Raw genomic sequence first — 18,308 nt, forward strand, 5'->3', positions numbered from 1 at the left:
TTTTTAACTCTATTTTTAATGCCTGTTCATCTTTGTCCAGAGGAAACCATAATAACTGATTCCATTGTGATAACACTGGTAACGTATTTGAGGAGAAAATGAGAAATCTGAGCAGGTGCTGAGGGATTTTTTGCTCGAGGGCACAGGAACATGATGGGATCAGCGTAATTGAGTCGACAGGATTCTCACCTCATGCTGACTTATATCTTGTTTTGTGTGATTGATACTCCACATATACAGAAATAGATTTTCATTGTGAGAGTGTGCTTCTTTTTTTTGTTGCCGCAGTGGTACATGGTGACTCTCGTTCACGTCTACAACCGCTGGAAAAACAGCGAGATTAGCTGCTATGTGAACGGGGAGCTGGCTTCCTTTGGAGACATCGCCTGGTTTGTCAACACCAGTGACGTAAGTAGCAACTATTTGAACTGCAGTCGGGCCATCGAGGTTCCTGAATTATAACTTCATATGTATGAATACATTCTCTTTGATGATAGTGTGACTACTTGAAAATGACACCACTCTAATATGTGTTCACTAAGTATGAAGGTGCTATCAGCAGCTTTGTAGAGTAAAGGCTGGAAAAGCAGGAAGTTACTGCATCACATAATAGTTCAGGACATGCCCCCTTAATACAAAAATGTATAAAACTAATAACGTCTAACGTGTTAAAATTCAGAGCGTCAGTTTGTTACATGCACCTGCTGCGCCATACTGTCTACCTGAGGAGTTTGTGTGATGCCTCAATCATTTTTTTCACAAATCTTACAATTCTTAGTGGAAATAATTTGTCTATCATCGTTGTGACTCCACACACTAAGAAAATGACACGTCTCAACACAGGTTCAGTGGAAATAACTAGAATATGTAACAACACTCAACTCCATTTGTATCCATTTCAGAGTTCAGTCAAATGAAATATAAATGAATTATAATGAAATTCAATGAAAACTTACTTTTTAAAAGGCATTAGGTGATTTTGGACCGCAGGAACTTTTTCATAGATCTAGGAACTGTTGGAGCCCTCCCCAATTCGTATTGATTACCCACCACAGGAACTAAGAACTATTTTAGTTCCTGATCCTCATTTAGAGGAACCTTTTTAGCTCCTGCTTCAGAGTAGGTACCATGGCGGTGTGAATGCAGACAGAAAAAAGTTCCCATGGTGTGTAGTTCTCAGAGAACTCCCTAGTGGATTGTTCCTCCTTAGTGAAAAGTCCCCAGAACTTTTTGGTCCAAAAACACCTATTATAAAGGCAAACCTGATTTAGAAAGATGGGGCTTGCAGTTTGAGCCACACAGCAGTCAGGCAGTCTGTGTGGACAGAAAATCCACGCGAGCTGCGGAAGTTCATCGAGGTGGCCGTCTCCAAAAGTCAGAGGTTAGGAAGTGTGAGCCAGGCGTTGCATAGAGCCAGGCTTGCTGTTTTCCTGTCTCCAGCTTTTGTACTTAGCTAAGATATCTGGCTGCCCCATTAAGCTTAATGTTTCCCTTACAGACACAGTAAGAGTGGTTTTGATTGCTCATGTAACACTTGGCAAGACGGGAAATAAAAATATTTACCCAAAAGGTCAAACTGCTCTTCTATGTAGGCCGTTCTCATGAATTAATGTGTTATGTGGCATTCTGCAAACTATAAATATAACTGCATGATGCCCTCTGGCAAGCTTAAATATTTAGAGTAGTAGAAATAGTTGTTTATTTTTTTGACGTGTCATGCACCAAAAGGATGCCCAGCCTGCATGGGCTCACATGGCACTAGAAAACAAAAGAGACCAGAGACAAAAAACATTATGAGAGAAAAAGGCCAACTACATTGCTGCATATGTCAAACAATTGCAAACCAAATATCTGACCCCCGATATATTAGAGCATTGGCACTTGTTAAGTTCTGGCAATAACTTTACTAAATCAAACATAAAGTGTCCTCCTTCGCTGTTGTAAGACATGTAACACAAGCTGAGCCAGCAGATACACTGCTGAAGTGTAGCTTCATAAAACTTAGAAAACAAATCCCATGTACAATTCCAACTGTTGTCTAGAATAAGTCTTCTTCCTGGTTGTGAAGGTCAGTCCATGTTACAGATTTTCTGCTTATAATATTATACATTTCAGAATTAGATATTGCAGCAGGAGCATGTACCAAACACTGAACAGCAGACATTCTCCCCATGCCCTCTTCACACACATACAGTATATATATATAAACTGAGTCCTTTTTGTCAGAGAGGGGTTGAAACCATTCTCTCCACCTTTAAGCATCTTATAGTACAGTTAAAAAAACAGCTACATATACACACCCTTCTCCTCACGCACATCACTGTATGAACTCTGTCACACTCTCCAGGACTACTTTCTGTCACGCTGACATACGAGCTTCTAAAATCAAATTTGTTGTGGAATGAAAATGCCTCCACAGTGCGTCGTAATCCTCCAGATGTGTCAGACTGTCACAAGGCAAATTAGCTACTTGATTGAGATGTGGCCTCATCCTCCTCAACATTTGTGCTCTGCCTCACTGACCATGACCAGACGAAGATCAGTCTTTATCTTGTTAGCTACAGTGTGCTTATAGTTGACGTTTTGTATTGCAATTTAGTGGGAACATTATATGCATTTCCCTCTGTTTTTTTCTGGCTATTTTTGGTCTTGTCTATACTTTTTATTCTCTCTCTAAAATCCCTATTTCCTCCACCCTCCCTTCCTTCTATGCATCTTTAACTGTCTATTTCTTTGCCTTTGTTGGCTTCTCTAATCTTACTTCTACATCTTCTTACCTGCGTCTCTCCTGCTGCAGACGTTTGACAAGTGTTTCCTTGGATCGTCGGAGACAGCAGATGCCAACCGTGTGTTCTGTGGACAGATGGGGGCTGTTTACCTGTTTGGAGAGAGTCTCAGTGCTGCTCAGATACTGGCTATCTATCAGCTGGGTCCAGGTTACCAGGTTTGAAGGCATAAAGTACTTGACGATACATTTAGAGTTGTTTCAATGACAGTGTTTTTATTCTCGTATGCTTAGGAGACATTGCCTTGACTGTTGGGAATAAACTCAATACAGCCTGCATACCATTGCTTTAAAACATTTTTACACTATCATAATTTAACAGCTTCAGGCAATACTTAAAACCTCACTTTTATGTGATTTGATTGCCATCTTTGTTTTTTTTAATTTGTAGATTGAAAAAATACTGCTAACTGAGCTAATGCTAACAGCAGCTCAGCTCATGGCCCCCTTCTGATGTCACATAAACCCTGATTTTTAACATAAACATGTATTTTTTTCTTATTTCTTATTCAAATTTATTGTTAATTTTCACAAAAAGAAATCAACAGTAGTACATTGTCTAAAGGGGGCTCATGTATGCATGTAGGTTTTGTAACAGTGAACTGGCTTGTGTATTTGCCAACACCTGATACTGCAGTTTTAGTACCACAACAACTGAAGCTCCAGACTAAAGAAGAACTTGCATACTGTAGTTCAATGGTGCTTTATCGTGATTAAAATAAATGTCCATGTCAGTCAGTGAAACATTTTTAAACAAACCAAAAATAAAAGTAGTTGGAGACCACCTCATTGTTGGTTGTCATTATATTGTGGTAAAAAAAAATAGATGAGTTGGCTTACCCGTCTCATTAATGTTCTACTACTGTATTTTGTCCTTCTGCCTTCCATGTCCTCCTCTTTAGGGCACATTCAAGTACAAGGCTGAGAGTGACTTGCTGTTTGCAGAGCATCATAAGACCTTACTGTACGATGGCAAACTGTCCTCCAGCATCGCCTTCACTTACAACCCTCGCGCCACAGATGCCCAGCTCTGCCTTGAGTCCTCTCCTAAGGACAACGCCTCCATTTTCGTCCACTCACCGCATTCTCTCATGCTGCAGGTAATTATCCTTTTAACGAACAATCTTACTCGTGTAACAGCCGTTTCCATTTAAGTCAGAGCAGATATCATTAAGACTGCCATTATTTGAATATAACCCGGAGTCAACATGCTTCACCAAGATTAAAGCATTGTCGTCGCAAATTGTTTCCCCACCTGTACGCCTGCTCCTTCCCTCTCACTGTTAAATATGTTTCATGCTTTACTCTTTCATTCTTCCTCTGTGAAAAATGAAAGTGGCCGGGTTGGCTTCTTTTCGTTTTAATAGCCTCATTAAGGCAGAGGCGGAAGTGTGTTCAGCTAGTCCGACTCCAACAGCAGCTGAAAAATGCTAGCCTGGTGCTCTAATTATGGAATTAGCCTTCTCTTGGCTGAGATTCAGAATGACATGCATGTGTTTTTTTTTATTGCATTTTTCCTTAGAAAAAAGGTAGGAGAACTCTTGTGGAAGCTTTCCATATGCTTCTTACAAGCACCCTCCCTACACATATATACAAACAACACAATAACCACACACAACATTGGTTTTCACTCATATTGAGTTTTCTTTTTTCTCAAACACTAATTGAGTTTTCTCTCATGCCCTCTCATCAAAGACAGTGCTTTGTGTGTTTGTATGAGCGAGGCTTCTGCTGCCACACAAACATGTGCCTCCTCCAACACACCACCACGCATACAACCACGAACATACACTGTGTGAAATATGAATGAATATGTGACCTATATTTTCTGCTCAGCTACACCATGCTCCAACATTCCAATCCTATAGAGAGGGAAAGTTTTACAAAGCCTGTGTTGGTATTGCAACATACAACAACAACGAAGCCTGCACCAGAATCCAATACTCAAAGAAAAAAAAGATCAATTTGAACTCATCCTCATGATTTATTCACTACTGATCGAAAGAAATAAAGTATTCAGTATTGAAATGTTGGCATTATATTTATCCTCTTAAACACTGACAACATCTGTTATCTTGTGTTGTTATAAAGGTAAAATAGGGGGTGAAATTAAGACTAGATATTGATGGACACAGATTAAAAGTGTCTCTTAAGAGTTTGTTCCTGTCAGGATAAAAAACTTGCTAATACTTCACTGCATATCACTGGTGTTATTAAAGCAAGTACCTGTGTGACGCATGTGCAAATGTCGGCTATATTAAATGTTAAATGGAGCTGCATTATGTGTTTGTGTCGGCAGGACGTGAAGGCCGTGGTGACTCACTCAGTCCAGAGTGGCATACACTCTATCGGAGGCGTGCAGGTCCTCTTCCCTCTGTTTGCACAGCTGGATTTCTGCCAGCCCTCCAGCCACGAGCTGGACACCTCCGTCTGGTAAACACACAAACACACGCACACTTGTTTGTCTTCCACTACATCAAGATCATATCGTGTTGCATTAAGTCATTGTCACACATTGTAGTGTAAATATGAAGGCTAGGAGTTCAGTTGCTTTACTGGCATCATGAATCAGGACGATGTTTCTACCCTAAAAGAAGAATATAATGCTGACACGGTGTAATATGGGCTGTTACATTTAAACATTTGACAGCTAGTAAAAGTTTAATAAAAGTTTAATAAAAGGAAATTGGATTCATCATAGAGGTACTGGCATCACAGTTTTTGACAAGTTAGCCACAGTTACTGTTCTTCAGTGGTGAACTCAGGTGGACAAACACTTGACTCCAGTTGTTAGTAAAGGTTTACAAATGAGGCTTTGAAATATTAAAGATTAATTTTCTAATTCTGTCTTTCTCTAGACTCTAAGGCTTCAATGTAAAGTAGTTTGAATGTCTCTATTAACACTGCACTTTTAAATACTGCATTTCAGATAATACAAATAATAAAAAACAATATTTGAAATATTTTCACATTTTTAAAAGTGACACTCCTCCCTGATTACTGATGAACTTTTCAGTCAATCAAATTAGAACTTTAATCCTTATGTTAAACTGAATAACTATATTCTGAAATAAACTGTTCAGATGTACAATATCAGTATATGTCTGGAAGGTACCCAGACAGCCAATGAGCGTTGTTATTTCCAGCGCTTTGTGTCAACAGTTGTTTGTCAGAGTGTAAAACATTTAGTCATTGCTCTGTCAAAAAGAGACCTAAAGTAAGCATGCTGTTTCATATTCCAGACTTTTGATGTCAGGCTGAGTTTTTAAAAGCTTTGACGACATCTTGCTTGTAAATAGCATGGCTGTAATATCTGCTGCCCTCAAGGTGATGCTAACCAGAATCTGTCCTGCTAACACAACAGGGACATGACACCCTCATTCAATCACATTTCATGTAGGATATGCCCTTCACCGTCAGGGCTTTGTCAGCAGCTTACATAGATTATTGTCACTGTCTAACTCTCTCTCCTCTCTCTCACTCTCTCTTTTTTTGTTGCTGTTTGTCGGTCGTCCTCTTAGCTGCACTTTGCTTTCCTTTGTGATGGAGCTCTTAAAGAACTCCGTGGCTATGCAAGAGCAGGTCCTGGCCTGCAAAGGCTTCCTCGTCATTGGCTACACTTTGGAGAAGGTGAGACAAACACAAAACTGACTCAGCTGGCACAAAAATACACAAGAGAGCCATCTTCCTGTACCACATAATGATCTCAGTACAGTGATGGGGCGGATCTTGAGTCCCTAAATCCCACAAACACATGCTCACACCAGCACAAACATTTAATATGAGGCGTACTTTGTTTCCCCTCAGCTGTATTTGGAGGTCACAGCTGGCCTGTGTGCTTGTTAGGCAAAAGAGGAGCTCCTTCTCGTCTTTCTCTGCATGTGCCCTTTCCCTCCCCTCCCCTGTGTCGAGCCTCATTCACCCCATTCTGCTTTCCACATTTCTGCCTCCGTCTACTGACATATCGCTGCTCTCTCTTTTTTTTTCTTTCCACCTCCTATTGTGCTCCTATCACACTTTCTGTCTCCCTGTCTGTGCTCCAGTCTTCCAAGGTGCACGTGACCCGGCCTGTCCTGGACATCGTGCTGGCCTTTTCCAGATACCTTAGCAATTTGCAGAACGGCATCTTGCTGCTCAAGCAGCTGTGTGATCACATTCTGTTCAACCCTGCCATCTGGATTCATGCCCCTGCCAAGGTAACTTAAATACATGGACATACACACATCACAGACACAGCACCATTATTTTGATATTCACTTCTTTAAAGATGGAAATATGTGTTTAAACATTTAGATAAGACACACACAGATCTGTCACCGCTACATGGTCTCTCAAACAATCCTGCACAGTCATAATCAGCCTCTCTTGCTCTGTACAGTCTTGCCCTACTTTTAATTTTCATTGTTTCAGAGTTCAGCTCAGAGTCCAAGGTTATCCCTAAACCTGTAACTCAGTGAATGCTATTTAAATGAGAAGGGCTTGCCTACAACGCTTGGGGCTTAGAAGCTTAGAAGCTTTTACTTTTTTCTTAAAAGCTAGGACACCTTAAAACTGAATACAAAATCAAGCCTGCATGTATGAATATTATAAATGTTCTTAATCTTTTGCAGGTGCAGCTAACACTCTACACTTACCTAGCAACAGAGTTCATCAGCACCGTCACCATCTACAACACCATCCGCAGAGTGGGCACTGTACTTCAGGTCATGCACACACTGAAATACTACTACTGGGTTGTGAACCCACAGGACCGCAGCGGAGTTGTGCCCAAAGGCCTCGGTGAGTATGCATAAAAAAATGCTAAAACTATACTGTAATGCAGATTTGTTATAATACCCTGGGTGGTGTTTACGTCCCTCTTTTATCATTTCTTTAAAATATACAGTATGTACAGACAATGCATATAAAGCTAGATATTACAAGCCTAGAAAAATGATGCACACACATATGAACACACTGCAACAAACACTCAGATGCAGAACTTAGCTTTTGAAAGGAAGAAAAAAGATGTCTCTTATCTCAATAGATGGTGCTGAGTTGATCATTTATAAGTCGCTTTCAACAGCCATCGTTTTGTGTTTCGGTTTTCAGATGGTCCAAGGCCAAAAGACAAGGAGCTCTTTCCTTTGCGAGCCTTTCTGTTGTTGTTTGTCAAGCAGCTCATCATGAAGGTGAGTTCATGAAGCCAAAGCCAGACACCCTCCCTTCTCTCCAAACACCACACTGAGTTTATTAACTTGCTTCAGAAAGTGCTGAATTAGATTGCAGAAGACATGTCATTGTGTTTCCTTCTCTGGTGTTTGTATGGAATATGGGGTTGCTCACTGATGGCAGGAGTGTTGCAGTCTGATTAACAATGGCACTGACCATATGCACAAGCATTAAGAGTTGAGTTAAGTCTTGCTAAACCCAGAACTCTTATTTAAGTGTGTAGCATTATTCAATTTTACTATAGCTCACAGATATGTTGTGCAGTTGTATGTTTATACTTGCAACACAGAAGATTATTTAATGAGGTGGAACTCTATCTGGGGAATACAGATTGTAAAAGAAAAAAAAAGTTTTTACTTTCTGGTTTCTGGTGTATTTGCAATGTAGTGGCCAGTGTAGGACTCAACATTTTATTTATGCAAGAAACAATAATCAAACTAATAAATAAATCATATATTCCAGGATCATGGAGTGAAGGAAGACGAGCTACAGAGTATCCTCAACTACCTCCTTACCATGCACGAGGTATGTATGCGAATGTGTTCTGTTGTTCTTGCAGCACTGACCACCAGAGGGCAGCATAACACTTCTGTACTCTATTTTGTGTCTTCCCACCATCTGATAACCAGAGTAAGAGCCATTCCTGTTTCTGAAGGCAGCATCACTGTTTCTTGTTATTTTGTCTGCCAGTCAGAGGTCCTGGCAGCAGTGGTTTTGTTTACCGTGGTGCGATGCATAAAAACTGAATCAGTCAGATCAGTCAGAAAGGCAGTGAACCTTGTAAGAATGGAGGCTGAAATATTGTCAGTGGCATTGCCCGGAAATGCCACTGACATGTTACAGCCCCTCATTTTATAAAGCAGCGTTTATTGTGATTCTACAGTTTAAATGCTCATGATGTATTCCATTATTTGTACATATTTTTTCACAACCTTTCCCTCTCCCATTACTATTGCTCCCTCCTCTTAAAAAAACTAAATAATACAGTATTGAATCATCTTAAAAACCACTCATTATCCTCAGTGTCCTTGAACACTGAAGTAAATGTGGCTTTTCTTCTTTGTCTCTCAGGATGATAATCTCATGGACGTCCTGCAGTTGTTGGTCGCTCTGATGTCGGAACATCCTGGGTCCATGGTCCAGGCCTTCGACCAGCGCAACGGGATTCGGTAATGATCCTGGTTTTGTTTTTCAAATGATTTGCAGATGTACTCGCAGTTTCTTAAGAATGTATTAGATCGTAGTTGAAATGGTAAAAGTAGGCGCTAATTGTATTTACTTTATAACTTCAGTGATTCGTCAGTGTATTTAAATGCAACGCTTTTTATTGTTGGTCTTTTTTTTGGGGGGGGGGGGGGGTACATATATGTTTTTTGTTTTTTTTGCCTAATCCTTAATGAAGAGCTAAACGTATTTACTTAATAGATTAATATTTTAAATGCTTTTACTGAATGTTTAATGTGATTTGTGTCTCTCTGTTCACAGTGTGATCTACAAGCTTTTGGCCTCAAAATGTGAACCAATCCGAGTGCAGGCACTCAAAGTTATGGGCTACTTCCTGAAACACATGACACCAAAGTACGTATGGTCATTACAAGAAGGATTGGATACATAACCAGAGTATAGAACTGATGTTTGGAAAATGTAATATAATTGAGTCTGCATTATAAATGTAAAATAATACATTGAAACTCAGACTTCTATTAATAATCAAGTGATATGTCACAAAAGGAAAGGGAGTTTAGTTTTGATTGCTCTGATGCACAATATTAAGACTTTGTATTTATTCTTCCACAAGCTTTATGTAATTTTTTTAATGTTCCTGTTTGAATAATTAAAGGGCAAAGTTAGAATCTTAATTGTTTTTTAAGCAACACAATAACCAGGAAATACTGTCGCGTGAATAGTAATCTGTTGATAGTACTTTACGGAGGGTGACTGGGTCTGATTATCATTATGAAAACTGTTTATGACTTACTGGTACTTTTCACCTCAACCGCCTGTTGATTCCATCCAACCATTTTTTAATACCCGTAATCCAGATGCAGGTTTGACTGAAACTATCTGTAAACGGTCCACATTTGAGCTAAAAGGGGAGTTGAGGCATAATCATAGATGAAAGCATTGAAGGTTTTTCTTTGAAGAACTCTTCTTACTTAGTCAGCAGGGATTCTCTTTTTCATTTCCTCCAAGTCAAAAGACGGCTGGAGCTCGGCTGATTTATGCTGTTACAGATTTCCACCGCTGCAACAACTTGAACAATCAAAAACTCCAGATTTGGCTTTAAAATCAGCATCGTTTGATGAATTCTAGCGCATTGATATCAATACAGATTAGTATATCATATCATGTGACAGTTTAGAAGAACTTTTTTTTTTCTGACACTAAGGTGGTTTGACAAATACTGATCTTTCCTAACTGGCTGACATTTGATCTATTGCTGCCCTGATCAGGAGAAAAGCTGAGGTCATGCTGAGTCACGGCCTCTTCTCGCTGCTCACTGAACGCCTGATGCTCAACTCCAACCAATTCACCATGACAACCTACAACGTGCTCTTTGAGGTCAGTCCTGTGTATATGTACACACTCTAATAGAAAACATCGACACACTGTAATAACCTCTTTTTACATTCTATGTTTTTGTGTTTTTAAACAGCCGTTTAAATCACAATCAATCGTTGAAAAGTCTTCTCTTTTTACAAACATTGTTTCCCTTTCATTTAGTTTCCCCCCATCTTTATTAAACATGTAAATAATTTAATTAATAATGGTTGGAATAATAAATGACGTGGCTTACTACCCGCAGAAACTTGATTTGACAATGATTCCGCAGTAAAGGATGTGATGGTGAAACATACGCAGCCTTGTGTATTCCGTACTGCCGAGTGTTTCTCTGTTATTGCTAGGGCCGGAGTGGATATTTATGACTTGAATCCCCTCTCTCTCTCTCCCCCCGGTAGATTCTCACAGAGCAGATCTGCACTCAAGTGATCCATAAACAGCATCCGGACCCCGACTCCACTGTGAAGATTCTCAACCCACGTAAGTGCCTCCTCTGTGCCACACTACTCCCCTAAATCATCTCCTACAGCGCTCCCTCTACATACCTACTGCTCCTCGCTGCACCAGAGGATATTTCCCCTATGGAGCCGTGCGAATCGCTGTATACAGTCAAACAAATGAATGACATAAATTCTGCAGACAGAGGGTATTCTCACATAACCCAGAAGTAAACCTAACATGAAGATGGTGAGGATACTTTGTGCGACAATTGAACACACATCTGCTCGTTTTATTGGAAAGTCGTTACTATCTTTATCAGGATGAATTTACATATAAAGGTGTGATAAATGTAAAGAACATTGCAATTATTTTAGTGTTATAATATTATTTTTGATATAATTGAATTAAGTATTCATCAGTATTTTATTTATTTTGAATGCATTTGAAAGTTTATACAATTAGAAGTGCATCTTTAATGTTGAAGTTGTAATATTTTATTACAATTTTTTATTGAATTAACAGCCAAATGTAGTTAATAAAGTTTATTTTATGTTTTTAAATGTATGAAAAAACCCTTGGTTTAAATACTGGATAACAACAATTAGGTTTTTTGATGATGACAACAAAATAAAGCTAAAAAAAATAAGCCTCTTTTTAATGGTAAATAAAAGTAAACACATACTGTGCATATTTAATTTTGTGCACTGTTTTCCTACTTGCACATATTTTAATCATTATACAGGTTTTTTTTATTTGTGTAAAGAGCATCATTACATGTAGGGAGTGCATTCTCAGTGTGTTATATTCAGCAACACAACCCACTAAAACTCCAGGCTCTGATCAATGTTCCCATCTTATTTTATTTCACCTCCAATTTAAAGTCAGCTCACAAACTCTTTTCCTATTTGGAAGTTTTACAGTAAGTTTTCATTTCAGCAAAGAAAGGAACAGACCGCTCTCTCTGTTTATAATGCTGCTTCCACACATACATTCACCTTGTGCACACACTCGCGGAACATCTTTAATCAGTTTGAAATCAGAGCACTTGGTATAATCACAACCAAGGTTTACTTCCAACCAGCCTTAATCTGACAAGGCCCTGCTGTAGTCACACTTTGATTATCTTAAGCCTTTATTGTGTTAAAAACTCTCCGACCCAACCATCCCAGACAGGCGGTATATATCATAGAAACCCTGTACGGCTTTTTTTTCACATGTGAGCGCATACTATGGAAAGTAAGAGCGGTGGTCTGTTTCTCCTTTGCCGTGCATTTTCTTGATTTAATCTGTGACAAACTCCCAAAATGGCCCCCTGATTGCAGTCTTTAGTAACGTCAGAGCCAATCAAACAAACCGAGGAAGTACCGTTTCCCTCAAATTAACTCAAGGGAAAGAAAACCAAGAGCAAATGGAAAAAAGAAAGGAATACGCCATCCCCTCCGTCCTCATTCCCGGTACATGCTGGGGTAATTTTCTGGCGGTAAAGGTTCAGCGACTCATAATTTGAGTGACTAAGGCGTAGAAACAACACAACCGTCTGCCGGGGCAAGGGGGCATCGGTTAGCGCCAAGGTCTGAAAAGACAAGTGAAATCCAAGCCCCCGCTGTCTCTCGACTCAGAGCAAATGAACACTGACACTGTCTAGATAATTCATCTAAACAGTCATTCTCTTCGGTTTAACCGAAGCCAAGCCTTCCAGAAAGGGCCCGCGTCTCTGCATCTCCCGTTTGAAACAATACCAAAACCATTACAGTGCGATAAAGATCAATGGCCTGGTCTTTTTTTATTCTCCTCTGCTCTGCTTTTCTTACCACAGGCACAGATTTTCAGGTGTGTAAAGCTGGAAGTTCATATAGTTTTTGACACGATGATTTGCACATGTTGATACCAATGTATGACTCAGTCGTTGATTTGTTCACGTCCTCCCTCTCTACCACAGAACTGGTTTTATTTCCAAGCTTAATTATACATGTTTCCAGATTCAACATTTTTTATTGTAATCCTTAAAAATTCAGTTTAATGCCATAACATGAATAAAACGACTGAAACACTCTTTGAACAGAAAAAGAAGTCTAATTTGGCACTTTTCTACATTCATTTCTGCAGAACTATAAACATATACTTCTTTATCATTCTGTTAATATTTCTAGAAATTCTGAAGGTTATAGCTGCTCTGCTGAAGAACTCGCCCCCATCTGCCGAGAGCATGGAGGTGCGCAGGGTCTTCCTGTCAGACATGATCAAACTGTTTAATAACAGCCGAGAGAACCGCAGGTAAGAATTCCACCGAAAAGAAAAAAAAAAAGAACTAGTCTGCACAGTGTATTTACATGCCTGTGGGATTCACATTCAGATCTTAATAAATGTGTTCTATTCTGTGTCAGGAGCCTGCTGCAGTGCTCCGTGTGGCAGGAGTGGATGCTCTCTCTGTGCTTCATCAATCCCAGAAACAGCGAGGAGCAGAAAGTCACAGAGATGGTGTACGCCATCTTCCGCATCCTGCTCTATCACGCCATCAAGTACGAGTGGGGCGGCTGGCGCGTCTGGGTGGACACCCTGTCCATCACCCACTCCAAGGTCAGCGCGCTCATTATAAGCATACATGCCCTACACACACACACACACACACACACACACACACACACACACACACACACACACACACACGTACATACACGTTAAAAACAGATTTGTTTATCTCTCTCTGTGGATCTTCTATCTCCTCATCTGTTTCATTTTTACTTCTCTTATGTTACGTTCCTGGTTCTCTTTCTTTGACCTCACACACACTTTATATCTCTGTAGTAAGCACCAGAACACACACACACACACACACACACACACAGACACTTACACAAACACACTCCAGTTTTTACTCCACTGTTCAACACATGACTCTAGTCATAACCCTCCTCCTCAGTTGAAATCCAGATAGGTTTACAGCAGTATCCAGTCAGAATCATCAGCTTTGTTGCGCATATGTTTAGTTTATTGCAATTCGTAAAATGAGAAATTACAGAGCCTTATCGTCGCAGTGTAGGGTAGCCCAGTAATTGAACCTTGCCTCTGTGTGCCCATCTGATGAAGCTATGGGGTCTCTACAGTGGTTACAATTTAAAAGCTAGTTGGAGTATAAACCAATTGGAAGGATCCCAACAGCCCCTCCACTCTTTATTTACATTTAGGGTCTCTTTCCTTTACGTTGCACAGATAAAAACAAATCTCGCTTCTTATTTCCAAGAGCTGAATTTAAAATACTACTTGAGAAATTCATTGTTGATATCACATTTCACTACTCTGCTCCAAAGCAGTGAAGTAATTGAGGTTGGTGTCAGATTGTGGTCTGGGTTTTTTTTTTTTTTTTTTTTTTTTAAAAGCCTGGCAGATTAAAGGTTGAGTTAAAAGAAGTGATACAAGACGCTTCACTGTAGCAGAAGGTGCCGTGACTGTTGTCGTCCAGTAGGGGGCACAGGCAGACTGCCCTTGAGGATAAGTCCTACCAAAGCAGCATTTAGCGGGATGGTGTTTGTGTGTGTGTGTGTTGTATGCTTGATGCTCTGAACTCCTGAATTTCTCTCCACACCATGAACAATGCAGAAGTAACCTGCAGGGTAAAATCAGACAAATGGAGCTCTAGTGGAGGTTCAAGGGCGGTATTTGATGTAAAACTGGAACAAAGATGAGGAAATTTAAATGTAACACGTACTGTATATGTATTCAACAGACCCTGCAAATGTCTTTTTGGTTATGAAGTCACTGCTTTAATATTCATAAAACAAACCTGTTTAGTATACATCGATTCTTATATATAACTATTGTTTTGACAAATTGGACTGTCATTTTAATGTTAGTAACACAAAACTATTTATACTCCTAGCTATTCCTGCCTAGTTATAATGTGTCATATGTAATTTAAAAAAAAAGCCTGTTTCTTGTGTCATCTTTTCAAAAAGCTGCAGTGTTTTTTTTTGGGTCTCACCTTGCGACGTGGCAAAGCGCAGAAATCGTTTATTGTTCTTTGTCCACAGCAGGCTGTAGAGGTGCTGTTTCATATGCACTTAATGAATGCTGCTTCTTCTTGGCTCTAGCTGCAGTTCCCGGCACTTGTTTAAGATCAGACTTGTGTTTATGAATAAACTCATGTACACACACACAAACACACACACACACACACACACACACACACACACACACACACTTCCCGCACAGTGCAGGGACCCTACTGTACCTGTGAGAAGGATACTTGCAGCGGGAGCTAGCCACCGTGATACATGCATCTGCTAGAAAAAAAAGCTGAAGAAACTCAATTGCAATTTTATTGTCCCGTTTGATAGATTTCCTGCCACCTTTGTAGCACCAAAGCTGTTTGTCACTGTTGCTCTCTCCTCCCACTGCTGCAGGGCTGTGTGTGTATGTGTGTGTGTGTGTGTGTGTGTCTGTGTAGATTGTGTGTTCCAAGGCGCATTTTCTCTTTGCCCTCCTTTTCTCTTGGGCTCTAGGAAAACCTTAACTCCGAGCCCATTGAATATTCATCGAAACCGTGCGAGAACAATCAGAGAAACAAGGCCTCATAAATACAACCAGCCCTCTGGGAGCCTCTTGATAAGTGCATATATGCATTCACAAATACATATTTGCACACATTTCCTCCACATGGACTTTTGATTCGGCTCGTGTATACCTTATTGTAGTTGTCACTTTGTCAAACTAAGAGATAATATGCCTATTGCTGAAACTTTGTTTTTCCCTCTCGACACTCTTTCTAGTTTAGATATTGTCAGTGCATGAAAATCTCTGCACTGAATTTTTTTATTATTACATTTTCACCACAGTTGAAAAATAATAACCTCAAAGCAGCTATTAAAAAAAGAACATACTGACTGTACACTAGAAAAACACAAAAAACAGTCACCAGCTTAAGTATAACTATATTTGTGCGTTACAATATGAGTTTACGATTTCTGTTCGGAGTTCTTCTCATTTGCATATTTATTGTTCATTAAACTTGGGATATTTAACCCCTTATTCACTGACACCTGCCGCACATTCTTGTTGGGGCAACTGTATTTCCTAGACTTCAAATTTTATATCTCCCTTTTAGAGTGTAGCCTATCTGTTAACAGTTTGATTATATTGAATATATTTTATCAGTTTGGGTTTGATGTATATCCCAGTGTATCTTGATTTGTGCATTGTGATTAGCTCCAAATTCTTAATTACAACTCAACTTCCCTGAGAGCTAAAGACATTTTTGTTGCCAAGAAGTGAGTTGGCTTCCTGATCCCCCAAAGGCCGTTTTATTTTGTATTTATTTCCCCATTTTGTTGTCTACTACTGACACAAAATGGAGTAGTAGTTTGCAGAGGCACAGCAAATCTACTACGATTTATATATATATATATATATATATATATACAATTTAAACAACATAATACACATTTGCTGTGTGTGTGTGTGATTGTATATAATTCTATGTCAGTCTTTCTAGTGTACTCCGTGTGAGTCTCTGTGAATAGACAGATGTTCCTGCAGGTGGGCACACTGACATAACAGTGCCCCCTCCCCTACTCTCAGCCTGCACCCACCCAAGGTGCCCCTCATCCATCTCTGCAAACAAATCAGTCTGAGAACAAGGAGAAGGTCTCTCCGTCCTTCAGTCTCCTACCGTCAGCTAACTTCATTATACATGTCAAGATGTTAAACCAAAGAGAAATATAAGTTATCAGATCTCTGACAGAGTACCTTATACACATTATGAGCTGGTAATTTAACAGTAATATTTCAAAAAGGAGAAGTTTTAAGTTTAGTTGTTGCTTAACATGTCAAACTGTAGAGTAGTTTGGCCTGGCAGCTTTTACCTTTTTGGCTTTATTGAGACATTACACACACACACACACACACACACAACTCAAGCTGTGGTTCTTTGCAAAGACTTTCAGATATATTTTTTTTCAATAACCATGCATCAAAAGTAGTTTATAAGGTGAAGTAGAAATACAATCACCATAACTAGTGTAAGGTATTAAATCTTTTAATAGTAAGTATTAACATCTCAAAGTGAATTATTTCATAATCACCTTGGTATTCCCGTGAGTTTGTCTGGCTGGCCTTAAACTATTATAATCTACAGTAGCCTGCGAGCTCGTCTTCCTCTAGTGGTGATATAAATTACAGATAAAAAACGGTTTACATATTACTGGATCAGATTGGCGGCACAAAACTACGAAGAATAATGTTTTTACAAGGAGTGAAAAAGGAAGATATTGGAACATGAACTAAAAACCCGCCAGCACAGCAGTAGCAGATGAGATTGATTTTGGAGGAGGAATTGCATTTAGCTAATCGGATTAGAGCCACACTGCCCTCCCTATTTCCTCTTTGTTTTGTGGTTGGTCCGTATCTATTTATCTAAATGGGGACTCCCAGGCTCCTACTGTGGGGGTCTCACTCTGACCCTCACCTTACAGTTTGTGGCGTACAGGCTCTTGTTCAAGACTCATTGTACAGAACACACGTGGGAATACATGGAAGTTCTACTTCTTCTATTGATTAATCAAGTTTTGGAAAAATTAGTGTCATTTGATTGAAAGAAAGAGAATTTTCCTTTCATTTGTCGTTGGAGCTAAAAGTACACATACTTGCTGTATTATCTTTGTGTTTGTTAGTATTTCACCTCCAAGTCTTTTTGTACGATCTGCCCTTGTTGTGCCTGTTGCTAATACCATGTTACCTGTCACATTAGGAAAGCCCACCATGTTTTTGTACATTGCCATAACATTTTCCCATACCCCACTGAGGCCCGGCCGAGTCGAGGAGTAGAATGAAATTAGATTAGATCAGTGCTGATGCCTGAGCCACCCAAGGCAGTTTTCTATATATCGAAGCAAGGCTAAACGTTCTTTTAAAAACCACAGAGACATATACTACCTCTGCCTAATGGTAACTGGATCTGTTGCAGAGCCCCATTTAAGGCCAACATACATCATCTTAATGCACAGACTGCATCCTGAATCTATGACGCTATGTTCTGCAACGCTCTCCTGCACGATTTCCATATCAGAGCGCTCTGAATGCAGCCTTTTTAATTGCTAGAAATGCTAAATGTCAAATTAAGCTCCAACTAATGGGGTAGAAGGTCTTGCTGTGTGATCACTGGGAAAGAGGGAGGGAAGAGAGGAAGAGACAGACTACTGGCGCATTAAGAACAGGCTGTGCACTCAGAAAACAGCTATGGATTACCAATCACAGCTTCCCGCTACAGAAGATTAATGAGCACCCGTGTAGCAGGCTAATTTAGAACAATAACGCC

At 39.7% G+C, this 18,308-nt stretch overlaps 1 protein-coding gene across 4 annotated transcripts in view; it reads left to right on the forward strand.

Annotated features, from left to right (window-relative positions):
- The window catches only part of lrba (LPS-responsive vesicle trafficking, beach and anchor containing), a 187,996-nt gene that overhangs the window by 32,457 nt on the left and 137,231 nt on the right, over window positions 1-18,308 (forward strand). For all 4 annotated transcript variants that reach the window (XM_061057010.1, XM_061057019.1, XM_061057038.1 and 1 more), the window contains exons 7-21: window positions 289-408; window positions 2,798-2,944; window positions 3,688-3,885; window positions 5,085-5,218; window positions 6,307-6,415; window positions 6,829-6,981; window positions 7,396-7,564; window positions 7,877-7,956; window positions 8,459-8,521; window positions 9,068-9,165; window positions 9,482-9,574; window positions 10,450-10,558; window positions 10,957-11,038; window positions 13,150-13,273; window positions 13,384-13,576. In XM_061057010.1, coding sequence (XP_060912993.1) covers window positions 289-408; window positions 2,798-2,944; window positions 3,688-3,885; window positions 5,085-5,218; window positions 6,307-6,415; window positions 6,829-6,981; window positions 7,396-7,564; window positions 7,877-7,956; window positions 8,459-8,521; window positions 9,068-9,165; window positions 9,482-9,574; window positions 10,450-10,558; window positions 10,957-11,038; window positions 13,150-13,273; window positions 13,384-13,576 — 1,872 coding nt within the window. The remainder of the gene's footprint in view (window positions 1-288; window positions 409-2,797; window positions 2,945-3,687; window positions 3,886-5,084; window positions 5,219-6,306; window positions 6,416-6,828; window positions 6,982-7,395; window positions 7,565-7,876; window positions 7,957-8,458; window positions 8,522-9,067; window positions 9,166-9,481; window positions 9,575-10,449; window positions 10,559-10,956; window positions 11,039-13,149; window positions 13,274-13,383; window positions 13,577-18,308) is intronic.

This window comes from Labrus mixtus, chromosome 2, assembly GCF_963584025.1.
Source record: "Labrus mixtus chromosome 2, fLabMix1.1, whole genome shotgun sequence".
NCBI classification, from domain to species: domain Eukaryota; kingdom Metazoa; phylum Chordata; class Actinopteri; order Labriformes; family Labridae; genus Labrus; species Labrus mixtus.